The sequence below is a fragment of the Spinacia oleracea genome, chromosome 3 (assembly GCF_020520425.1).
Source record: "Spinacia oleracea cultivar Varoflay chromosome 3, BTI_SOV_V1, whole genome shotgun sequence".
Classification (NCBI taxonomy): Eukaryota; Viridiplantae; Streptophyta; class Magnoliopsida; order Caryophyllales; family Amaranthaceae; genus Spinacia; species Spinacia oleracea.
Window position 1 is genome coordinate 73,412,806 of NC_079489.1, and position 23,289 is coordinate 73,436,094.

At 34.5% G+C, this 23,289-nt stretch overlaps 1 protein-coding gene and 1 long non-coding RNA gene across 15 annotated transcripts; both read left to right on the forward strand.

The window, feature by feature from the left end:
- Positions 1 to 1,381: 1,381 nt before the first annotated feature.
- LOC130469113 (uncharacterized) lies at positions 1,382 to 2,736 on the forward strand. The gene is made up of 3 exons (XR_008929486.1): positions 1,382 to 1,587; positions 1,738 to 2,214; positions 2,603 to 2,736. It is a non-coding gene; the product is annotated as an uncharacterized lncRNA (long non-coding RNA).
- Positions 2,737 to 10,797: 8,061 nt separating this feature from the next.
- On the forward strand, positions 10,798 to 21,647 carry LOC110788363 (uncharacterized). Of its 14 annotated transcripts, none has more exons than XR_008930628.1 (7): positions 10,798 to 11,429; positions 18,415 to 18,721; positions 18,890 to 19,096; positions 19,774 to 19,828; positions 20,221 to 20,285; positions 20,378 to 20,431; positions 21,398 to 21,643. XR_008930628.1 is itself a non-coding variant. In XM_056840484.1 (7 exons), exons 3-7 carry the CDS (start codon positions 19,271 to 19,273, stop codon positions 21,491 to 21,493), a joined length of 366 nt encoding a protein of 121 aa, XP_056696462.1. In that variant the 5' UTR covers positions 10,798 to 11,429; positions 18,415 to 18,721; positions 18,890 to 19,270; the 3' UTR covers positions 21,494 to 21,647. The 14 variants fall into 14 exon arrangements, 1 of the variants encoding a protein (XP_056696462.1); XM_056840484.1 differs by having other exon boundaries at positions 18,890 to 19,366; positions 21,398 to 21,647; XR_008930617.1 differs by having other exon boundaries at positions 20,221 to 20,431; positions 21,398 to 21,641.
- The last annotated feature ends 1,642 nt before the right edge of the window (positions 21,648 to 23,289 follow it).

A 23,289-nucleotide genomic window follows, 5' to 3' on the forward strand; every position in this document is an offset into this window, starting at 1 on the left:
CCATTTCTCTCCCTCTCTTTCTCTCTCTTCTCTCCTCCTCTCTCTCTGTTGAATTTCGCCCCCTCTCCGCCGATCTCACAAGTTATTCGCTTCATCTTCATTGATTTTCCGATCAAACGGTATGATTTATCGCCTCTTCTTTGCAAATTATTTGATTATTGTTTCATTTTTTTATTTAGCGACTAAATCTTCGATAATTTCATCAAAATTTATAATAATTTTTGGATTTTGGTGATTACTTGGACCCCATTTTTTGAACTAGATCAATTGTTTTTATTCAATTTTGGATACGATTTGATTAATTTTTGGATTTTGGCCGGTGATTAATTGGACCTCGTTTCACCATAGTCAACTTCCATACATTTCCATAGTTTCACACTTCTCATGGACTTCTTATGCTGGTATGGGTTTCACATTTCCATAATTCAATTAGTATTTTTCCACGAATTTGGGTATTTTTTATGGTGGCTTTCTTAGTCATTATTATTGGAAATTGGATTTGGTTTAGTTGTATTTTGATGTCCCATGATAATTAATTCTTGGTCTACTTTTATGCAATTTCTCTTTTTGAGACTATTGCTAAGAAATTCATGTCTAGACTCGGGCAGTAAGAGTCTGATGGAAAATCTGTGCAGAAAAGTGTATTTTAGTTGCTGGGATTATTTTGGCCTTGATGTATTTATGTTGTCATTTATCTATGTAGTCACATGTTTATTATTATTGCTTCACTTCCAGGTTATTGAAATGGCACGTCTAGGGAAGAAAAGAAGCGCAAAACAACTTCAGTTAGTAATTACAATGGTTATTGTGGATTTTATGATGTTTTGTGTTTGGTATTTGACGAGTGTTGCTTCAATTAGGGGTTCTCAAATCAGGGAAAGAAAAAAGAATAAGAGATTGTTACTCTCATTATTCTTGAATCATTTAATAAAAGAGAGCGATGTAAATTGCAGAAGTTTACTTTGTGTTAATAGATGTACCTTTAGTACCATTTGTGAGATGGTTAGAGATATTGGAGGCTTAAGTGGAACTAAAAAAATGTCTCTTCAAGAGATAGTAGCCATGTTTTTGTACACATTTAGCTCATCACCAAAATAATAGAACTATAGGAAACCACTTTTTAAGAAGTGGGGAAACCGTGAGTCGACAATTTAACCTATGTCTAAGGGTCATCCTCAAATTGCATGAACACTTACTTCACAAGCCCATGGCGATACCTGATGATTGTGAAGATGAAAAGTGGAAACCTTTCAAGGTAATAATTCCTCTTGTTGTGTATTTATTACTTGAATTCTAGTATAGTAGTATGTAGGAGCAAAAATGAGTTATAAATGGGTATTTCCTTGTCTTTTATCTCGTAGAATTTCCTTGGAGCATTAGATGGCACTTACATTAATGTGAGAGTACCTTCACAAGAAAGTGGAAAGTATCGAACAAGGAAAGGAACTATTGCTATGAATGTATTGGGTGTTTGTTCAACCAATATGGAGTTTATTTATGTACTCCCGGGTTGGGAAGGCTCTGCCCATGATGTACGAGTCCTTCGCAATGCTCTCTCTAGGCCAAATGGTTTTAAGGTACCTCGTGGTAATTAGAAATTATACATTTTGGTGGAGAAAGAAGTAATATTTAATAAGATATATATATATATATATATATATATATATATATATATATATATATATATATATATATATATATATATATATTAATCATCTTATTTTGATTATTATGAAGGTAATTACTATTTGGTTGATGCGGGATATACCAACTGTCAGGGCTTTCTTGCTCCATATAGAGGGCAAAGATATCACCTTAAAGAATGGGAGGGCAGACGACCTGAAAGTGCTGAAGAATATTTTAATATCAAGCATGCTAGAGCAAGAAATGTGGTAGAAAGGTACTTTGGTTTACTTAAAGGAAGATGGAGCATACTTAGGAGTCCCTCGTTTTTTCCCATTCGCACCAAAGGGTGCATTGTTATCGCTTGTTGTTTACTTCATAATTTAATTAGGAGTGTCATGGCTACAGATGATATAGAGGAAGGTGAGTTGAGTTAAGATGACTCTGATGATGATTCCGATTATGAACCAGAATTTATAACAAGTGTTGAAACTACAGATCAATGGACCAATTTTAGAAACACATTAGCACAAGGCATGTTTAATGGTTGGAGGGCAAGAGTTAGAGATGGTCAATAGTTAGGCATAAAATGTAAGCACAAAACTCTTGGCTCCTTGCTGTTATTTATTTCTTTTGTGTGAGCTTTATCTCGATTAAATGCGTAGATGCCTGTATACAACTGTATTCATTGAAGATTCTTCTTCCTCCTTTTTTGGAAACCAGTCTTGCTCATTTAAATGATTTAGGGTTCTAATGAGTATCTTGATCTAGTAAAAATAGGTCTCACTGTAGTAGAAACACCAGTTTATATTCTGGAATACTGGATGTAATATTTTCGAAGAAATATCAATTCTTTTAACTAGCCTGCAACAGTAGTTGGCTTTTTATAGTCAGGTTTTCATTCTCTATTTTTCTTCCGGAATGGTCAGTGACTAATGTTTTCTTACTTAATGTTTTATTCGATGTTTTATTGACATAGAATGGAGCAAGAGGGAAGCAGAGGTAGAGTTAAAAATAAGATATTCTGGACATATGAGGAAGATAATGTGCTAATAAAGTACCCTCTTGAGTTGTCTTGTGATTCTATATGGAAAAGTGAAAGTGGTTTCAAGAGTGGGTATATGAATAAGTTGGAAGAAATGATCAAAAGTGTCCTTCCTAATTGTGGATTGAGAGCTGATCCGCACATTGAGTCAAGGATTAAGCATTGGTTGGAGAAATACGCTGCTATGGCAGAGATGTTGTCTCTTTTTTATTTTTAGTGGGATGCAGAAAGGAAAATGTTGCAGAGAAAGTTGTGTTCGATGAATGGGCGAAGGTAAACTTACTTTGTTATGTTCTTTTGTTTTGTTCTGTTCTTCTGCTATGTGCTTGAGTCCGTTTTCCCAGCATCACTTTCCTTTTGTCTCTTTTTTGTACCAAATATGAACTCCTTTGCTGAAAATTCTACTAATTGTATCCAGTTCTTGATCTGCCACAAGTACAATTACCCAACACTATATGAAATGACAGTTGATTATTGGGTAGATTTTAAGCTTGATTGTGATGCTTCCCATATGTTTGGGGTTGGGATAGCAAACTGATAGTGATGCACTAACTGGTTAAAGTTGTTTATTTATTTATTCATAATACAACTGGTTAAAGTTAAAAGAGAGACTTCTGAGTTCTGAGCTATTTGGGCACTGTTTTTTTTTATTGTGATGAACAAGCTTGATTGTGATGCTTCTAAATCTGGACAGAGGTAGTAGCTCTCGGATTGATTGTTTATTGCCATCTTTGGCATTCTGGATATAGATTTTCTGAAACTAGTCATTACCTAGTATGTGATTGAGCTATAAGTGCGGTGGAAACTTGATTGCCATTTCGTATTGATGTTGCTTGTGCTGTTACAATTCTTAAACTGGTAACAGTTTTGTAATTGTGGTTGAAACTGACATGATTCCTTTCCGAAACAGAACATTCAGTATTTCAGTTTCATCATGGCATCATCAACTATAACTTGATTGCCATTTCCTATTGATGTTGCTTGTGCTGTTACCATTCTTAAAGTACAATTCTTATGCTTTCTTGGTGTACCATATGACAATGTTGTTATGACTTATGCTTTCTTGATTCTAAGATGCTCTTGTTTTAATTGTAGTCTCGAAAAAAAGTAAAGGGGTTATATGGTGTACCTTTTCCTCATTATGAGACACTTTCTGAAATTTATGCCAAAGATAAAGCAACCGGAGACCTTAGTGAGTCATTTGTTGGAGCTATTGATAGCTTGGATATTGAGATTGCAAATAATACTATGACAATCGATAGTGATGAAGATGATGTGAATTCTACCACTCATTCCACTCATTCAACTCATTCAACTCAATCTACAACTCAATCCCTAAAGAGTCCAATGAAGAAAGAGTTTGATAATGCCACATCGAAGAAAACAAAGTTGAAAGATTTGAAGGGGAAAGGAAAGGGACAGAAAGTAGAAAATGTTGATGAGTTAGTTGCTTCTCTACATAGTACTTTTGAAAGTTTTGGGAAAATCTTTGAGGACATTAATGCAAATCTTGGAACTATGGAAAATGCATGGTCTAAAGATGAAAAAAGGGAGCAAAAGATGGATGATAAAGTGAACAAGGTGTTGGAAGAAGTTATGAAGTTAGATGGAATTTCTCCTTCTGAAGCTTTGGAAGTTGCAACTATTCTCATGGCCGAAGAACACAAGCTTCATATATTTTATCAAGCCCCGTCCAACTTGAAGACACAGTATATTCTAGATCTTCTCAAGAAAAAATAGAAGACATGGTTGATTCCGATCCATGAAGTGCAGTAGTCTTCGCATTTGTAATTTGCTTTATTTGAGTAATTTTGTAAACTTGGAGTTGCAGATTGTTGTTACTACTGTTTGTTGATATTGTTGTTGCTACTGTTTTTTTGATATTGTTGTTGCAAACTTGGAGTTTAATCCTCACTATACTTTCTGCACCTTCTGCTTCACTGAATTATGGAGTATTTTTGGTATTTTCACTGGTGTTGTTTAGCAGATTGCTAATTATATTGCAGATTACTACCAGATTGTTCCTGCAGGTTGTTGTTTTATGTTATGTTATACTGATTTCATTCCTTATAGCTTACCAAACATCAAGTAAGGGAAATGTATATAAGCGATTCCTTTCCTAGGATATACCAAACAACCAATAATGGTAATACTTAACCTTACCCTTTCCCCTTCTTATTTGTTTCCATTCTAGTTCCTTTCCAACGTTCATACCAAACACCTTCTAAAGCTGATCCTTGTTCCTGAAGAAGCTTGAGAGGAGTCCAAAAGAAATCCCGGTGATGCTGGATGAAAAATATCAGCTGTTATTAGTGTCAAGTCCATTTTTGTAGATGGAGGCAGAGGAGTTGGAGAACCTGCAAAAAATTACCGCCAAACCCAGGATTATTATAGTACTACTACTCACTCGTTTATGTAGAAACTATGATCAAGACTGGTAAAAGGAAAGGTAAATTACCAGAGAGTTGCTCAGTAGAACTAGTATCAATTCCAGATTCTGGACCTGCAGTCATGAGTTTGATGCATTATTTTCTTTATGGTTTGCATATTTGTTTCCTTAAAAATTCAATTAGCGAGTTAAACCAATATATGCTGACATAGTATCTGCGCTTTAGAGAGGGGGTGATGCCTCTGAATTGTGGGCTATAAGTTTAGACTTAAGAAGTTAGGATGCATCGTGCGTGATTTATTATCTTCAACAGTAAGGCCACTACTCATACATTATCTAAAAGACATGTAATCTATCCTAATTCCTATATCCCAAATATATTGACAATCCATCACTTCTAAAGATGATCTTACTCCAATTCCAGAAATGGTTTTTTTATCTCGTGTTTGGTTCCTCTTATCTCTATGAAGAGCTTAATTTTAATGGAAAGTCTACACAAAAACTCAAGAAGTGCAGGACCTCTTTCCAGAAAATTTCCTTTGTTATTTGATGGGATTTAAATGTATACAACCCTTATACAACACACTAACGCTGAATCAATGGGTTATACTATCTCAAATTGGTGACAAATTCAGAATTATTGAATTAGACAATTATTTCCCCTTTCAAACAACATAACAAAACATAAAAGTTGATTTATCCTCTATCATCTGTATTACTAAAATTTAAAGTAGATCAATCGACCCATACACCCCAACTAGTTTTCAGACAAGCAACCAAATCTACAAAAACATAAACCTAATATCCACAGTTGTGACATGTGAAGTAGTGCATCATACGACTAACCATTCAGATGTGAAAAGTATCAAATATGAAGGGTATCAGGGTTGTTAAACTTGTACCTGAGCTCCTCGCAAGACTGTTGGTAGAAATTCATTGACAGATATGGTCATGCAGAAGGGATTTTGGTGAAAACATTCATTAATCTGGTTGTCCCCACTGTATTAGTCATAGGTTAGTCTGACTGTTACTAGTTATCAAGTGTGTTTCGATTTTCCATCATATTCTATGCGTGAAGATCGCAAGGAAGCAACGATGATTAAAGTTGTTGACAGTGTCACAGTAGTGCTGACGCATAAGTAACAACAAAGATTGTTCTTGAGTGAGACTTGATACCCGCTGGAATGGCTCCACACAATATTATCAAGTCCCAGAGCACCATTGCTAGTAACGGGTGACAATGAACAGCTTTGAGCAGGTGATGTTCCATGCATTTTGCAGTACGTATATAAGTCAGGAGCACCAAATCTGACTTTATCCATTTTCTTCTAGAGGATGTTGAAATACATGAAATCGTACAAGAAACTTAGAAATGAATAAAAATAACCACCACACACATATAAATAACATAGCCAAGTGAAAGGAAAGTGGTAGAAATACATGCTTAGCTATAATTTCTTTTAGGATGTACTGAAATTAGTGCATGCTTCCATCTGCTAGTGAACTAAGTTAGGATTTCTGTAGCCTTTTAGATTTTACAATAAATATATAGAATCTTTTAGTTAACCATATGAAGTGTCTAAATTCCTTATGTTTTGAACTACCTCAATCATCTGTTAGATGGGCGATGTAGAATTCTTATCAAGCAAGAAATAAGTATGGTGAATGCAAACTTAGAATACATTCCAAATAAAATCAAGATCCAACTTCATATATGCTGAATTTTTGGCATTAGTGCTCCATCAAAGCAAGAAAAACTTTTTGATAAAATGGTTCATGTAGGTAGGAAATTTCAGGCAAAACATATTAACAAAAAGCTCAAACATAAATATTTCACAATCCATGAAACTTTTAGGCAGACAAATTTTTTCAACATAACATTTAGCGAAGCATCTCTGAAGCTATCATATTTTCTGGAAAATGACTCCAGAGCATATCTTGCAAAACAAGGAGAGGAAATGGTGTTGCGCTTCATGTAGTCACCATTATAGTTACTACATGAAGAAAAATATGACAAGAGGAGAAGATGAAGAAAATTCAAAGTGAAACAAGCATAAATCAAAGTTTCCATCTCCTTACTAAGCTAAACAAGGAAATAGGCAAGATCTTGCAATACAATTTCTGTTCCAAATTGAAGTTTAATCGCCAGACCTCAAAGGTGATGAAGGAATAATAGAAATCCTTGTAGAGTCATTGATGTTCAAGTAATACATCACAGATTTTTTTATTTCTCAAAAGTGAAAAGCTATTAGATGTTATGCAAAAGGAGGAATAGAGAGAGGGTATTAGACTATTGGTTAGTAAATAAAGAAAAAAGACATCTTTAACAATTACACAAAGTGATTTGGTCATGGGTTGAGAACGTGAATTTAAATCTACGAGATCTATTAATCAAAACTCAACAAAACGACAATGGAGTTCAACAAGAGTAACAAATTGGTAACATCCTCTACAATTCTATATATTACGTTTATTGGATGATCGTATCTGGAAAATATTAAGGTTGTCTAGAGACATGGAATCATCAACTTCACACTGGAAAATATCAAATACCTTTGCAAGGCCGCAACTCTTGTTCTTTGAATGATTTTAGGGTTCCTCATCAATCTATTAAATGAAGGATCGGTTGAACGAGCATCATGTTCAAAAACCTCGAACAAATTTGGCCACAAGTTTAACAAAATCTACCTGAACAAAGTAAAACAACAAATCAAAGACTTGTAACGAATGGCATAGAATCATCAATCAAATCAAATTAAACCAATAAAGTTGATTAGTCAACAAATTGAATAAGAATTAAAGTAAAGTAACACAAATTCAAGAACAAAATTAAATTACCAACGGAAGATACGCGTGAGGTTCATAATCATGGAATTTAATCTTCGGGTATCGGAGATTGCTATCCTCAACTGACGAAGAAGGTTCGGATGTGTCGACCACCATTGCGATTTGTTGTTTGTCACTCACACCGCTTCTGTGGAGTGGTTCCGAACAAAAAGACCTAACTCCCAAATCCCCAAATTCAATTCACAAACCCTAATTTTCTAAAGTTAATTCCAAAAATCACGGCAAGATAAGGGAATGGCGCCAGCGGGAAAGATCGGAGAAGAAGAAGAAGGGGGCCAGGTCTGCGGTGTTTCTGGTAGAGCTCAGGGAAGATCGAAGAAGAAGGGGCAGGTCTGCGGTGCGCACGATTGGAAATTTTCAAATTGGATAAAAAATCTAAGTCCCTTGCAAAAACGCGAGCCAGTATTCTTAGAAGCGAACAAATGTTTTGAGAGCTAACCTGTTTCAATGAACAAAGAGATATACGCTGTAACAGGTTATAACTTATTACAACGAACAAAAATATCCCTTGTAAAAAAATTATTACAACGAACAATTAAAATGTACGCTGTAACAACCCTTTAAAGGGTTTCACCAGCGTTGACTGACTACTTGTTGAAGCGAATTAATACATGTACAATGTAACAAGGGGCTGTAATAGGGGTTTTTTCCACTAGTGGACATATGCCCTATTCTTTTTGGCGTAATTTCAGTTTCAAGACTTATTTTGCAGTTTAGTTCATGAACATTCAGTTCAGTTTAATTCAATTCAATTTAACTTAATAATAATAATAATAATAATAATAATAATAATAATAATAATAATAATAATAATAATAATAATAATAATATTATTATTATTTAATATTTATATTTATATTATTTATATTTATATTATTATTATTATATATAACTAATTATTTATTATTACATACTATACGTTATTATTTATCATTTATTATTATTTTTAGTAAATAATTATGGATTATGGATTATTAATTATTAATTATGAATTATTATTATGTTATGAAAGTAGGGAGAAAGGGAGAGAGAAGAAGAGAGAAAGTGACAGTTATGATCTTATTCCAATTGACATAATATGTACACATACATATATTATATAGGATAAGGATGACAGAGATATAATGGAAATCCACAATACAATATATTTTTAACACTCCCCCTTGGATGTCCATTATCTAAAACAATACAATGGCCCTGTAATGTACATGAGATGATGCCTCGTTAAAAACCTTACTAGGAAAACCCTGTGGGATAAAAACCTAGTGAAGAAAAAAAGTACAACACTCATCATAATACGCTCGGGATGTTGCCTCGATAAAAACCTTACCAGGAAAACCCAATGGGACAAAACCATGGTTAAGGGAAAAAGAGTGCAACACGTATTTTCTCCCCCTAATGAATACATCACTTGAGATCTTCTAGTTCAATGAATCTAATATTGTTGATAACTTTTCAAATGTAACAACATGAAGCTCTTTGAAAGTTGATTCTCCAATATTTGACTTGAATTTTCAGATCTTCACTTGTATGCACTATGTGAGTATTTATATATATCACCAAACTTTTGAAAATAATTTCCTTGTACATAATCTTACAAAATGTATCTTTTTATATTGGACATATATAAACCTTCTTCCGGAGGTCATAAATAGTAGTAATCATCAATGTTGATCTAATTTTCTCTAGTCGAACTTTCATGGCAATACATGATAAATAATAATCTCACTGTCCAACTTAGGGTATATAACTAATAATGTAATTTATGGTTCTTCTGGACCATAAATAAAACTCAATGTAAGGACATTACATACTCTTATCTTATATTATTGATCAACTCAAATTTGTACAATAATTCTTCCGTGAATAAATTAAATGTATATTTCGTAACTCTCAAGTACTCAAACTACTGGTTGAGAACTCAAGATGACATTTCAAAAACACTCTTTTAGAGTTTTGATGATATCTCATCAATGTCGTGACATTCATATGCAAAACTTAAAGGGCTAGATGTTTAAGAACATCATGTATAAGTTATTCATGAACTCTTCTTATTTGCATGATTCATAACATGCTATCAAATCAATAATACATATTTCTTTTGCAATTATTAGCCCAATTGAGTAAGAATCTCCTATTATAAATTTTCATAAAGTTGCAAATTCGTTTTACCATTCTTTGGATGCATATTCATATACGATATCATAATAGTTTTGAAACTTGTGCATGCAATATGAAATTATAAATGGATAAATCAAAATCATACCGTGATAAAACATAAAACATACTAAATGTATGATGAATGATGCATTTACCTATTTTATTACTCATGCATATGAATGTTAGACACAAAATGCAAAACACTGTACAATGTGGATATTTCAAATGCATAACTTGTTGGACTTCAGGTCCATGAGCTCATTTGATCAATATAGTTATATCTACATAGAAATAGACATATATATACGATCTCTTATTCAAAGTCCATTATTTCTCGCTTATGCATTACATTTAGGTTCCATCATCTACCGGTATCATCAAAATTCTCCAACATATACTTTTCATGTTATTCATCAATGATATATGAATACTTATTCAATAGGTACCATTCATCTTTTCTCATGGGCCATCTATTATAGTTCAGATATCTATACCACTTCAAGGGTATTTCATACACTATATTAGTGTTTTCTTTCTTTTCAAAAATATTATCAACTGCATTATCTTGCCTTTTCATATAAATAAATCTATAACTCATCACTATGTTGGAACCATATATAATCTACACTTCAGGTGTAGAGATTTAAATAAATATTGGCAAGATATATTTCTCAATACTTACTATATGTAACATCGAGCACTATGACTAACATATACCTTTATGTCTCTAGACATATAAAACCACTAGAGGAAAAATCGTCATGTGCTTCCCATCAAGTGCGGCTCATTTAGTAAATTGGCAGCACTTGAGATCACTTAATAAAAAAGAAAAAATACAATTTCACAAGTGCGGGCTCATTTTAGAGAATTGGCAGCACTTGAGATCACAAAAAAAAAAAAAAAAACAATTTCACAAGTGCGGGCTCATTTTAGAAAATTGGCAACACTTGAGTTCATGTGCGGGCTCATTTACAGATGAGCAGCACAAAAGATTTCCCAAAAGCTAAGGTTTCCATTTTTTTTCGTTTCCCGCTTTCCTCCTTCCTCCTCCCCCTTCTCGTTCTCTGTTGCTGTTCACCCACGGCCGAACCGAACACACCCAACGACTTGTCGCGCCACCGCTGGTGTCCCCCCACCGACAAAGGCTTCCTCTTCCAACCGCGTCGACGCTGTTCTTCAATCTGAAAAAATGGAAGCATCTAAACCCCCAAATTTGCTGTTCTTCAATCTGAAAAAATGGAAGCAGCTAAACCAGTGTGTGGAAAAGAGGCATTGGATCTTCTTAATTGCGTGGTTGATTCTAATTACGACCAGGAGAAATGCCTTCATCTTTTGCAATCTCTTCGGCAATGTGTCCTTTCTAAGGTTATCCCTTTCTCTCTTTTGTTTTCGATTTCAGAAATTCTCAAATTTTAATTGTTCATTTGTTGAATTTAATTTGTTTTTTCAAGTAATTTTCTGCTAAAATTTGATTATTTTTGCATCATAAGATTTATGTGGTGATATTGACTAAGTTAAAACTACAATTGTGGTATCCAATTTTTGTTTCCAGCCTAAAATTTATGAAATTTAGATGTGTTTGTATATTCTGCTGTGGTTTTCTACATATAGTTGACAAATTCATTGTATTGCACATTTGCACTGAGGCTACTCATGAAACTATGAAATTGAGAAGGTAAACCTGTTAACCTGTTATGATTATGGTGGTAGAATGATGGGATACATTTTGATACAATGCGAAAGTGTCAATAATGTATTCGATATTGCTGGAATTGGTTATGGTGTTGTGAACTTGTGTCCCTTTGTTCTTGATTCTCCATTCTCCAACATTGACCGTTTATTGGAGTACATGTTGCCGCAAGCAACAACAAACACAGCAACAAGCATAAGGATCATTTGCTCACAACTCTTGTAGCTAGACTACTAAGCATTGAAGATTATGATACACAGATTGCTGACATGTCTCATCAATACACAGATTGATGAGCTGTACAAAGGTTGTTACAGTTTGTAAGAGTTAGTTATAACTAACTCAGTTGTAATCAGTTGTAATCAGTTGCAGTTAGCTGTAGTTACAAGCTTGCACTCTTAGTATAAATAATGTCATAGATTGACAGTAGTTTTGTAACAAAAACTCTCTGATTCTTCAATAAATAAAATCTCTCCTTATTCTTTTCTCTCTAAATTCGAAGTTCTGTTTCAGAACTTCTTCATGGTATCAGAGCAGACACAAGATTCTGCCAAAATTTTTCCGCAATTCATCATTGTGCTACAGATTAGTAGAGAATTCAATTGAGTGATCAAGTTCAAAGAAACTTGAAATTGTTCAGTATCAGTTTTTTTTTTATTACTGTTTTTTGCTAAAATCGTTGAGATGGCAACAACAATTCTTCCTCCTATGCAAGATCCTAGCAGTGTATACTTCATACATTCTTCAGAAAACCCATACGCAGCCATTGTCTCAGACAAATTTGATGGAGAAGGTTATACAGAATGGAAGAGGGGTGTTTTGTTAGCTTTTGCAATCAAGAACAAAGTAGGTTTCATTGATGGTTCTTTGCCTAAGCCATCTATTGGTCATGATGATTATCAGGCCTGGGACAGGTGCAATAGTATGGTGATGTCATATCTACTAAGATCTTTAAGTCCCACTATTGCCAAAAGTGTAGTGTTCTTGTCTACTGCTAGGGAGATTTGGAAGGATTTGGAAGAAAGATTTTCTGTGACTTCAGGACCACAACTGTATGGTTTACAGCAGAGTTTGAATGAAGTTTCTCAAGGTGATAGTAGCATTACTGTTTTTTTCACCAAAATAAAAATGATTTGGGATGAACTGAGCAGTGCCAAGTCAGTGCCAGTTTGTGTTTGCAGTGGTTGCACTTGCAATGTTAGTCAAAAATTTCTGCAAGAAAAAGAAGAAGAAAGGCTAGTTCAGCTTCTGATGAAATTACACAAAAAGCATTCACAAGTGAGAACTAATATTCTCATGATGAATCCTTTGCCTAGCATCACAACAGCATACAGACTCCTTATTCAAGATGAAAGACAACAGAAGATGTCTGAGAGTCAAGAGATAAAACCAATGGTGTTTGCTGCTGCCAACACTGAAGATAGGAGAGCCTATCAAGGACACTTTAAGGGTGCACAGTCAAAAGTCCTACAGGGGCCTGGAAATCAAAGATTTGCAGTTTCAAACAAAAGAAGTGCTTATTTCTGTACTCATTGTAACATGTCAGGGCACACAGTTGAAAGATGCTGGAAGATACATGGTTATCCAGCTAATTACAAGAATAAGAAGTTTGCTGGTGTGATACAAGGTGATGATGGTATAGATCAAGATGACAGTGTTACACAAATCTCAGAAGAACAGTATCAACAGTTCATGGATTTAGTCAAGCAATCTGAATCAAAAGTGAACATGGCAGGTAACTGTTTAATTACTTCACTTAACTCTAGATGGATTATTGATAGTGGTGCAACTGATCATATCTGCTCAAATTTAGATCTGTTTCATTCCTATTCTATGGTTGATAAAGGTGAAAAATCCATCACAGTGGCAGATGGTAAGAAAGTCTTAGTAACACACATTGGTGATGTCAAGATTGGTAGTGACATTGTTCTTCAGAATGTGCTTCATGTGCCTAACTGTCAGTTCAATTTGATTTCTACTCATAAGTTGTGTAAAGATCTTTCTTGCAACATTGTTTTCACTCATGATAAGTGCATGATTCAGGGACATTCCCAGAGAACTTCAGTGGTTCTTGGTAAGCTTGACTCAGGATTATATGCTATGGTTGAAGGAGAATTGGAAAATAAGAAACTGGAGAATGAAACTAACTCAAGAACAGAAGTCTTAGCTGCAGTGAGTGAGAATGTCAAGCTATGGCACTTAAGGATGGGACACTTACCTTTTGATAAGCTGCATTTAGTCAATAAAGATTTGCCTTCTATTGGAAAATACTGTGATAGTTTCTGTCAAATTTGTCCTAGAGCAAAACAATGCAGAAAGTCTTTTCCAGTTAGTCATAGTAAAACCACTCAGTGTTTTGAGTTGCTTCACATTGATGTTTGGGGTCCTTACAAGGTCCAAACACATGATAAGTGTACTTTCTTTCTCACAATTGTAGATGATTTTTCAAGAAATACATGGACTTTTATGATGAAGCACAAATCAGATTGTGTAGATATTCTAAACAATTTCTTGCATTTTATTAAAACTCAGTATGGTTCTGGTGTCAAGTGTTTCAGAACTGACAATGCCAAAGAATTGTGCGAAGCAAAGATTCTATCCTTGTATCACTCTTTAGGAATTAGGCATGAGAAAAGCTGTGCAGAAACACCACAGCAGAATGGTGTGGTAGAAAGGAAGCACAGACACCTCTTAGAAACAGCAAGAGCTTTGTTTTTTCAATCAAGGTTGCCTATAAGGTTTTGGGGAGAGTGTTTACTCACAGCGACTCACTTGATAAATAGAATGCCATTGAGTAGCATTGACTTTGAGATACCTTTTGAAAGATTGAACAAAAAGTCTGTCAGCTTGGATCACCTAAGAGTATATGGTTGTTTGGGTTATGTGTCTACAATTAAAGCACATAGGTCCAAATTTGAACCAAGAGCAGTGCCATGTGTTCTGGTTGGTTACCCTCCAAATCAAAAAGGTTATAAGATGCTCAATTTGGACACTAAGCAGATAATAATCTCTAGAGATGTTCATTTCCATGAAAAACATCTTCCTTTCCATTTATCTGCAAATCAACACACCACTTCAAACCCTATTTTCTTACCCATTCACACTCCTCTTGATCTTCACAACTCCTTTGACATACCTGATGTTTTTCAAATTTCTGAAAACACACCTTCTGATTCTTTTACAAATCAACCTTCTTCTGATTGTGAAAACACAGCTTCTGAAATCATTATTGATCAATCATCTTCTGAAACTGATCATAATTCTGAACCTGAGCCTATGACAAACACTCAGCCTAACCAAGAACCAGTACAACCAAGGCAATCAACCAGATCACACAAAGCTCCAGGTTGGTTGGATGACTATGTTTGTTTAGTATCTAATAACCATTGGTGCAATATTGTTTGTTATAATGATCTGCCAGTTCTACACAAGGCTCTGGTGAATCAAGCAATCAAAGAAACTGAGCCAGTCAGTTATTTTGAAGCTTCTCAGTCAGAAAATTGGGTTACAGCCATGAATAAAGAGGTAGAAGCTCTTACTTCTAATGATACTTGGGAAATTTGTGTGCTTCCTAAGGGAAAGAAAGCTATTGGCTGCAAATGGGTGTATAGAATTAAGTTGAAAAAGGATGGATCAATTGAAAGATACAAAGCTCGACTTGTGGCAAAGGGGTTTACTCAAAAATATGGGATTGACTATGATGAAACTTTTTCCCCAGTGATCAAAATGGCCACTGTAAGGTGTTTAATTGCTTTGGCAGTCAATAATGGCTGGATTGTTCACCAATTAGACATCAACAATGCTTTCTTACATGGTGATCTTATAGAGGAAGTTTACATGAAGATTCCTGATGGGGTTCCTAACCCAGAGAACAAGGTTTGCAGGCTAAGAAAATCACTATATGGCTTGAAACAAGCTAGCAGGCAGTGGTTTGCTAAACTCACAGCTGAACTCATTCTTCTTGGCTATGTTCAGTCCAGAAATGATTACTCCCTTTTCATCAAAAAGGTTCATAACAACAATACATTGGTTGCAGTTTATGTTGATGACATTTTAGTCACTGGACCAGATATATCAGAAGTCATTGCTTTGAAAACACATCTCCACAATAAGTTCAGTATAAAGGATTTGGGTGAACTAAGTTATTTCCTAGGGATTGAGATTTCTAGGGTTCCAACTGGTGTTGTTCTCACACAAACAAAGTTTACCAGAGAGCTTCTTGCTGACTGTGGTTTGGATGTCTCTAAAGCAGCTAAAACTCCTCTTCCAGCAAAGCTCAAGTTGACTTCCCTAGATGATGAACCCTACACTGATCCTACTCTTTTCAGATGTCTAGTTGGGAAACTTAATTTTCTCACTCATACTCGGCCTGACTTATCTTATGCTGTTCAAACTTTAAGCCAATTCATGCAATCTCCAAAAATGTCTCATCAACAAGCCTTACATCATTTGCTGAGATATGTTGCTCACATAGTGGGACAAGGGATTGCCATTCATGCTTCTTCCCAGTTGTCTTTGCAAGCATATTGTGATTCTGATTGGGCTTCTTGTCCTGATACTAGAAGGTCTGTAACAGGCTATGTTATGCTTCTAGGGAACAGTCTCATCTCTTGGAAATCCAAGAAACAAGGAACCATCTCTAGATCATCTTCTGAAGCTGAATACAGAGCCATGGCTGCTGCAGCTTCAGAAATCACTTGGTTGGTTAGGTTGTTGCAAGAAATGGGCTTGTCTGATCTTACTCCTATTCAACTAAAGTGTGACAACCAATCTGCCATTCACATTGCTAAAAATCCTGTTCATCATGAGAGAACTAAACACATAGAGTTGGACTGCCATTTTACAAGAGATAAAGTCTTGGAAGGCCTCATTGAGCTCACCTATGTTCCTACTTCTGATCAGTTAGCTGATGTTCTCACCAAAGTTTTATCCTCACCTAAACACTCTGAATTACTGACCAAGCTAGGAATGCTTCCACTTGAACCAGTTCCTAGCTTGAGGGGGGCTATTGGAGTACATGTTGCCGCAAGCAACAACAAACACAGCAACAAGCATAAGGATCATTTGCTCACAACTCTTGTAGCTAGACTACTAAGCATTGAAGATTATGATACACAGATTGCTGACATGTCTCATCAATACACAGATTGATGAGCTGTACAAAGGTTGTTACAGTTTGTAAGAGTTAGTTATAACTAACTCAGTTGTAATCAGTTGTAATCAGTTGCAGTTAGCTGTAGTTACAAGCTTGCACTCTTAGTATAAATAATGTCATAGATTGACAGTAGTTTTGTAACAAAAACTCTCTGATTCTTCAATAAATAAAATCTCTCCTTATTCTTTTCTCTCTAAATTCGAAGTTCTGTTTCAGAACTTCTTCACCGTTACATTATAATGATGGTTTGTATTTGACATTTGTAGTCACTTCAATGTTGCAAGAGATTAACACAAAAGAATACACAATAGAAACTCTGATTAGTCTAATGGATTTGTTAAGTGGAATTTGGCATTCAGGGTTAGCCTTGAAATATATCTTTCGCCAATTTTAACTGTGATTTTTTTTAAGGTTGGTTCGATTTGAATGTCGTTGATATTTATGGAACCAAATTCAATCATCAAATTACAAAATTTACTATTTCAGCTTTTGTAACATGTACTTTGATATTTACTTTGCTTTGTCCATTTAACTTTTCTTGCCATATCTCCTTCTCATTAGTGTGTGTTGTGGATTACAAGGGAGCCTGATCACTATCACTTCCTATTTACGTCTGCGCCCTGTATTTTCTACCCAGGGCGTAACAACTGTTACTGGCTCAGGTGTGAAGAGAGTCCTCTGACTCTTATGGCTACGTATTCTGATATTGCCTTGGCGTAATTAACCAAGACTAATGTATGTGTAATTGCAGTACACTATCTTAATTCCTTTGGAAATAATCATAATGTTTTGAAAATAATGTCTGGATTTGATGATAGTGCAGAACGCATACTCTTAAGTTTGAGAATTATGTTGACATGACCCATTCTAATCACGAACACAATGAAGCAGCTCATTGCAACTTCACTGCTAAGCCTGAAACAACACCTTTCAAGCCTAGGGATTTTTCCAGCAAGCTATTTTTCGCGGAACTAATTCCATGTTATTTGATTCTTTGAATGACAGTTATTTATTTTGGGTAAGAAGTGTACGTTTGGGTTATCTGTTGTGTGAAATGTTCAGTGGTCTAATTTAGAGAAAGTAATTTGACGTTTGAATTTTACTTGTTCTGCAAGGTTTCTGAAGGTAAGATTCTCTCTCTGTAAAGATTGTCCATACGTACTTATGTTCATGTTGCAGCTAGAGTTTCGGTAGATAGAATCATGACAATATTATTTTGCGGGGCATTGTAGTAGAATCAGAGAATTAGGTATTTGAAAGTTGAAATTTGAAATGCAGTACGCATAACTTTGAATTGATTGGACTGGTTATTTAACTTGGTTGCTTGCTTGGTTAGAAAATAAATTACTATTGTTTCCGGAATTTTATCCTCAAGCCGTTCATTGCAACTTCACTGCTAAGCCTGAAACAACACCTTTCAAGCCTGGGTTTTTTTCCAGCAAGCCCTTCTTCGTGGAACTAATGTCAGTTCATCATCTTGATATCTCTTCCCTGACTGATTGCAGTATGGTAGATGGTAAGGGCGTAAGGCCTGGAGTACTATTTCTCCCGCATAACTTGAAGGTTGACTTTCCAAAACCCAGAAGTGAGCTTACTGTAAGTATGTATTGTTGTTTTCTTTTCCCTTTGAAATGCTTGCTTATTTGTCTAATTTTGTATTCATGACTTCTGTTACATTGTCTTAACCTCATTGTCCTGTAAATTGTATGTTCACAAAAATATTACCTGACTTCTCTTAAGCTCACATTCTTTGTAAGGTTATAACATACGACATGCGTGTCCTAGGGAAGCAAGACTTTAAGCAGCTTTGTAGTAAGTGGAATTCATTTAATCTTGTTCCATTTTTTAAGATTCATGATTTGTCTTACTTCTAATTGTGGTAATTTTCTTTCAAGTCGAATAAACTGTTAAGAGTGGATGAGTGTATGTTTTTTGAGAAAATGAGTGATATGATTCCTTTCATATTTTATTGTTTTGCAGAGTTCCTTTCTGCTCTTTGAAGGTGAAAAAGAAATGCGCAAGAAGATTAAAATTTTCAAGAAAAGTCATGTAAAGCAGATTTGAGGGCTGAAGCTGCTAAACAGAAGCAGTTGGAGAAAGAGAGGAAGAAATTGGAGAACTATAAGTTCAATGAGAATGACATCGTGGCTGAAATTGATCTAAACGTTCTTTCAGGTTCACTTAGAGGTGATCTCCACTAATGCTTAATGATCTGCTTGTCTGTTACGTCTGATCTGTACAGCTGTACAAATCTTCTTTCTGCTGCTGCTATATGCGTTGCTGCTGTATAGTTGCATTTGACATAAGTTGACTTAGGTTGACTTTCTAGTGAACCTAAGTCAACTTTGTTACAACTTAATAATGAACAAATGGGTTGGCTCAAAACATACTTTGGTGAAAGCAACTATACATTTTAGTCAAAATATGACTGGAATTTTACACTATGAAGGATTGAAGGTAATCATACTACATCTACTGACATTTAATTTTAGTTCTTGATTTCTAATTTGTAACATTGTATTTTTGGTAATCAAATTTGAGACTTTTGTTACTTTTTAATTCTGGTTCCTTTTGTGGAACTTTTTATTGGGATCAAGACAAACTTGTATCAGTTCTCTACTTCTCTGTTTGTGTAATTTCGCCTAGTTATCTGTTTTCATTGTGAACTTACTTGGACTACTGTGTCTTATATTGTACTGTGATTTTGTTGAACTAGATTTCCAAAAATTCATGTGAAAATCCATTCGTTTATGTTTTGCTGCTGGTGCCAAACTGAAAAAATATCTTTTGTTTTGAAGTTATTAAGCAGACTGATCATACTAGTAATTTGGATAATTGAAGTTGACTTTGTTTTGTTTTATCAGGCACTATATGTTCGCTTATGGTGTGACCAGCAGTGGGAAGACTCACACAATGCATGTGAGACCAATCGCATATGTCTTTACTGTGTAATTTGTCTATCAATTTGATTTGTTAGGATGTATCTTTATATTTACTAGAGAAAATATCTTTTATCAGAGAAAATATCTTTTGTTAATCAGTACTTCATGAACATTTAAGTTCAATTTCCAGTCAATCAAGTTGTATTCAGTAAAAAAGATGGGCTGTTTGCCACTGATAATTTTCTTGGTGAATTATGGAAAGAGGTTTCTCCTGGTTGTCTTCATTAGGATATGCTTCTATGAGACACATTAAATTTGATATATGTCGCACAATGGTGATGAATCTATTGTGTCTTTTGGGAGACTGCATGTGTCCCTTTATGTTCGAGGATTTGACTATACTATTTTTAATGATTAATTCTATGGCAGGGAGATCAGAGATCCCCTGGAATCATACCTTTGGCTGTGAAGGATACTTTGGTATCATCCAAGAGGTTCCGTCCATTCCCCTTCTAGAAGAAGTTGCATAGTTATTTTGGCTGTTCAAGGCTGTTTTCTGACATACTGACACACATATATCTTCTAGACTCCTAGCCGGGAATTTCTCCTTCGCGTGTCATATATAGAGATATATAATGAGGTATGTGTTTCTTTTGATGTTTCACTTCTTTCTACTATAATGATCTAACTAGGTGACATTGAGTTGAAAGTTGGAAGTGAAATGATCCACTTTAGTCAAAATATGACCTATAATGATCAAACGAGCCTTAAATATGCATAACTTGAACAAAGTAGGTGAGAATGAGTTTTAGAATTATAAAAATAAGAATATTATACATGTAAAGGATTTAATATACTTAATTAGGTTCATTAGTTAAAAGTTGGGAGGCAAATAAGCCATTTTAGTCAAAATATGACATATAATGATCAAACGGGCCTTAAATGTGCATAACTTGACCGAAGTAGGGGAAAGTGATTCTTTAAAACATAAAACTAAGTATATTAAACATGTAAAGGACTTAAAATACTTATTTAGGTTCATTAATTGAAAATTGGGAGCTAAATAAGTCATTTTAGTCAAAATATAACCTATAATGATCAAACGAGCCTTAAATTTGCATAACTTGACCAAAGTAGGTGCAAGGAGTCTTAGAAACTTTAAAATAAACCTAATAAACATGTAAGGGTTTAACATACTTATTTAGATTCATTAGTTGAAAGTTAGGACCGAAATAAGCCATTTTAGTCAAAATAGGACCTATAATGAACAAACGAGCCCTGAATGTTCTTAACTTGACCAAAGGGTGGTGTGAATGAGACTTAAGAATATTAAATTAAGTCTAATAAACATGTAAAGGGTTTAAAATACTTATTCAGGTTCAGTAGTTGATAGTTGGGACCGAAATAAGCCATTTTAGTTAAAATATGAATTATAATGAACAAACTAGCCTTAAATGTGCTTAACTTGACCAATGTAGTTATTTCATTATTTCATTGGTTCATTATTTCATTGTTAGGAGCAAATTAAGTCTTACTTTTTTATGTGATACACTATTTATAATATAACTAAAGTATGTATTTTTTTTTGATGGTCGATTTGGTTAAGGTATTCAACAATCTGAGGGAGCAGCCTTTCACCACTGTGGGGATAAATGAAGTCCGAGACAAGTTGACAAACTTCATTATTAGTGATTATCTTTGATATTTTCTTGTAATGAATCTTATATTATGGATGCTAGTTTTTCATATGATTATAATGTAATCGACTTTTAGATTTACAATTATATACTATTTAATTTAATTATCTATATAATTGGATACTTTTTATGTGATGTATGGAGGTTAATCATTGGCGTGGTCCAATTGTAGAATATATGTAGCAGGGAAATTGGTTATATAACAAATCTTATCAAGTGCGGCTCACTTATAGGCCAAGTGCGGCTCATTTTTATGCTTGTGCTGCCCATTTCTATGTCAAGTGCGGGCTTATTTTCAAATTTGGCAGCACCAAATATGTCAAGTGCGGGCTCATTTTCAATATTGGAAGCACCAAGTTTGTCAAGTGCGGCCTCATATTATGAAATTGGCAGCACCAAATTAGTCAAGTGCGGGCTCATTTTTCAAATTGGCAGCACTTGAGAAACATCATGTGCGGGCAAGCCATGTGCTGCACATGTAAAAGCCCGCACTAAACCCCTTAAAATGACCCCGCACTTGAGCTTTTTTCCTCTAGTGAACTTAACATAATTAAGTCATTGATATTTATGTCCAAACATACTTTTAGGACATAAAGCTGGCATATACACTTACTCATATGGGGATCAATTTATTATCTTTTAATTCTTCCAACTTATTCTTGCTCGTCTCCCCCTAAATTGGGAAAATATTTTTCGACTTATTATGGGGCATAACACTCTTCACCAACTAGATAATACTCTTTTTAACATGTATTTTGACAAATATTTCATACTTTTGTTCTCTTCTGGAGCTCACATTGACTATGGGGAGTAGATGCAATATGCAGTTGTTTTTCTTCATATTTTCTCTTTTCGTGCTGACGTATGATTGTCCCAATCAAGAGATTTACGATACTTAAATCAATTACAAAACACTTGTAAACTTCTTGGTGATTTTCAAGTCACTTACTAACATTTTGATAAACTTCGGGTCACTTACTATCATGGTGAACTTCAAGTCACCTATCATATCATTGTACAAGTTTTCAAAGTAATTAATATCTCTTGTATTTATTTTCTCAATCGATTCATTATAACTATTTGATTGAAATACAAATCAACCTCATAATTATGTCTTGCCTTTGAATATACACTACATATGAGGGAATGTCAGCACATAAATTTTTATTTGACAAGAAATTTCAAATTCTCATGATGGGTGTTCTTAAATCCAGATGGCCTGCGTTTTCACATCGTACGTATATAATATCATATAAAATATTTCATTCGATAACTACTGGTTACCTTCCCAAAGTGATCACTGTAATTATAAAATACTATAAATTTGAACATATTGTGATGTGATATAACGACACAAACCGGTGTCTCATTTGTAATAGCAAGACAATTTAACAAAACTTATGGAACGATATCTTATACTCTTCTGGAGTATTCATTGTAATTGTGGTACATATCAATTTCAATAAACATATTAATCTTTATTCATCTCCAGGGTGATATCAATATTATAAACTCAAATTTGTGTTTATAAAAAGAGTTAATTATTGCGGTATATTATTGCGAACAAGAATTAGGCATATTATGAATCATAATTTGCAATATTCTTTTGCATATAGTGAATCATAATATATTCTTTACACAATCTCAAAATCAGGCATATGGGGTGCGAATCCAAAATCCAAAACTAACTTTCCTAGTATTGTATGTTTGCATTTCACAGATTAAAAAAAATGATGGGATATTGAGGGTAACACCATTAATGCGTGCAAATTCAAACTGATTGGATATGGTGACTAAATAT

Excerpts from the sequence above, each read along its gene's own strand:
- LOC110788363 (XM_056840484.1), top strand. The coding sequence starts at position 19,271 with ATGAACAAATGGGTTGGCTCAAAACATACTTTGGTGAAAGCAACTATA. Across the intron at positions 19,829-20,220 it reads GGAAGACTCACACAATGCAT|GGAGATCAGAGATCCCCTGG; the intron begins GTGAGACCAATC and ends ATTCTATGGCAG. Across the intron at positions 20,286-20,377 it reads ACTTTGGTATCATCCAAGAG|ACTCCTAGCCGGGAATTTCT; the intron begins GTTCCGTCCATT and ends TATATCTTCTAG.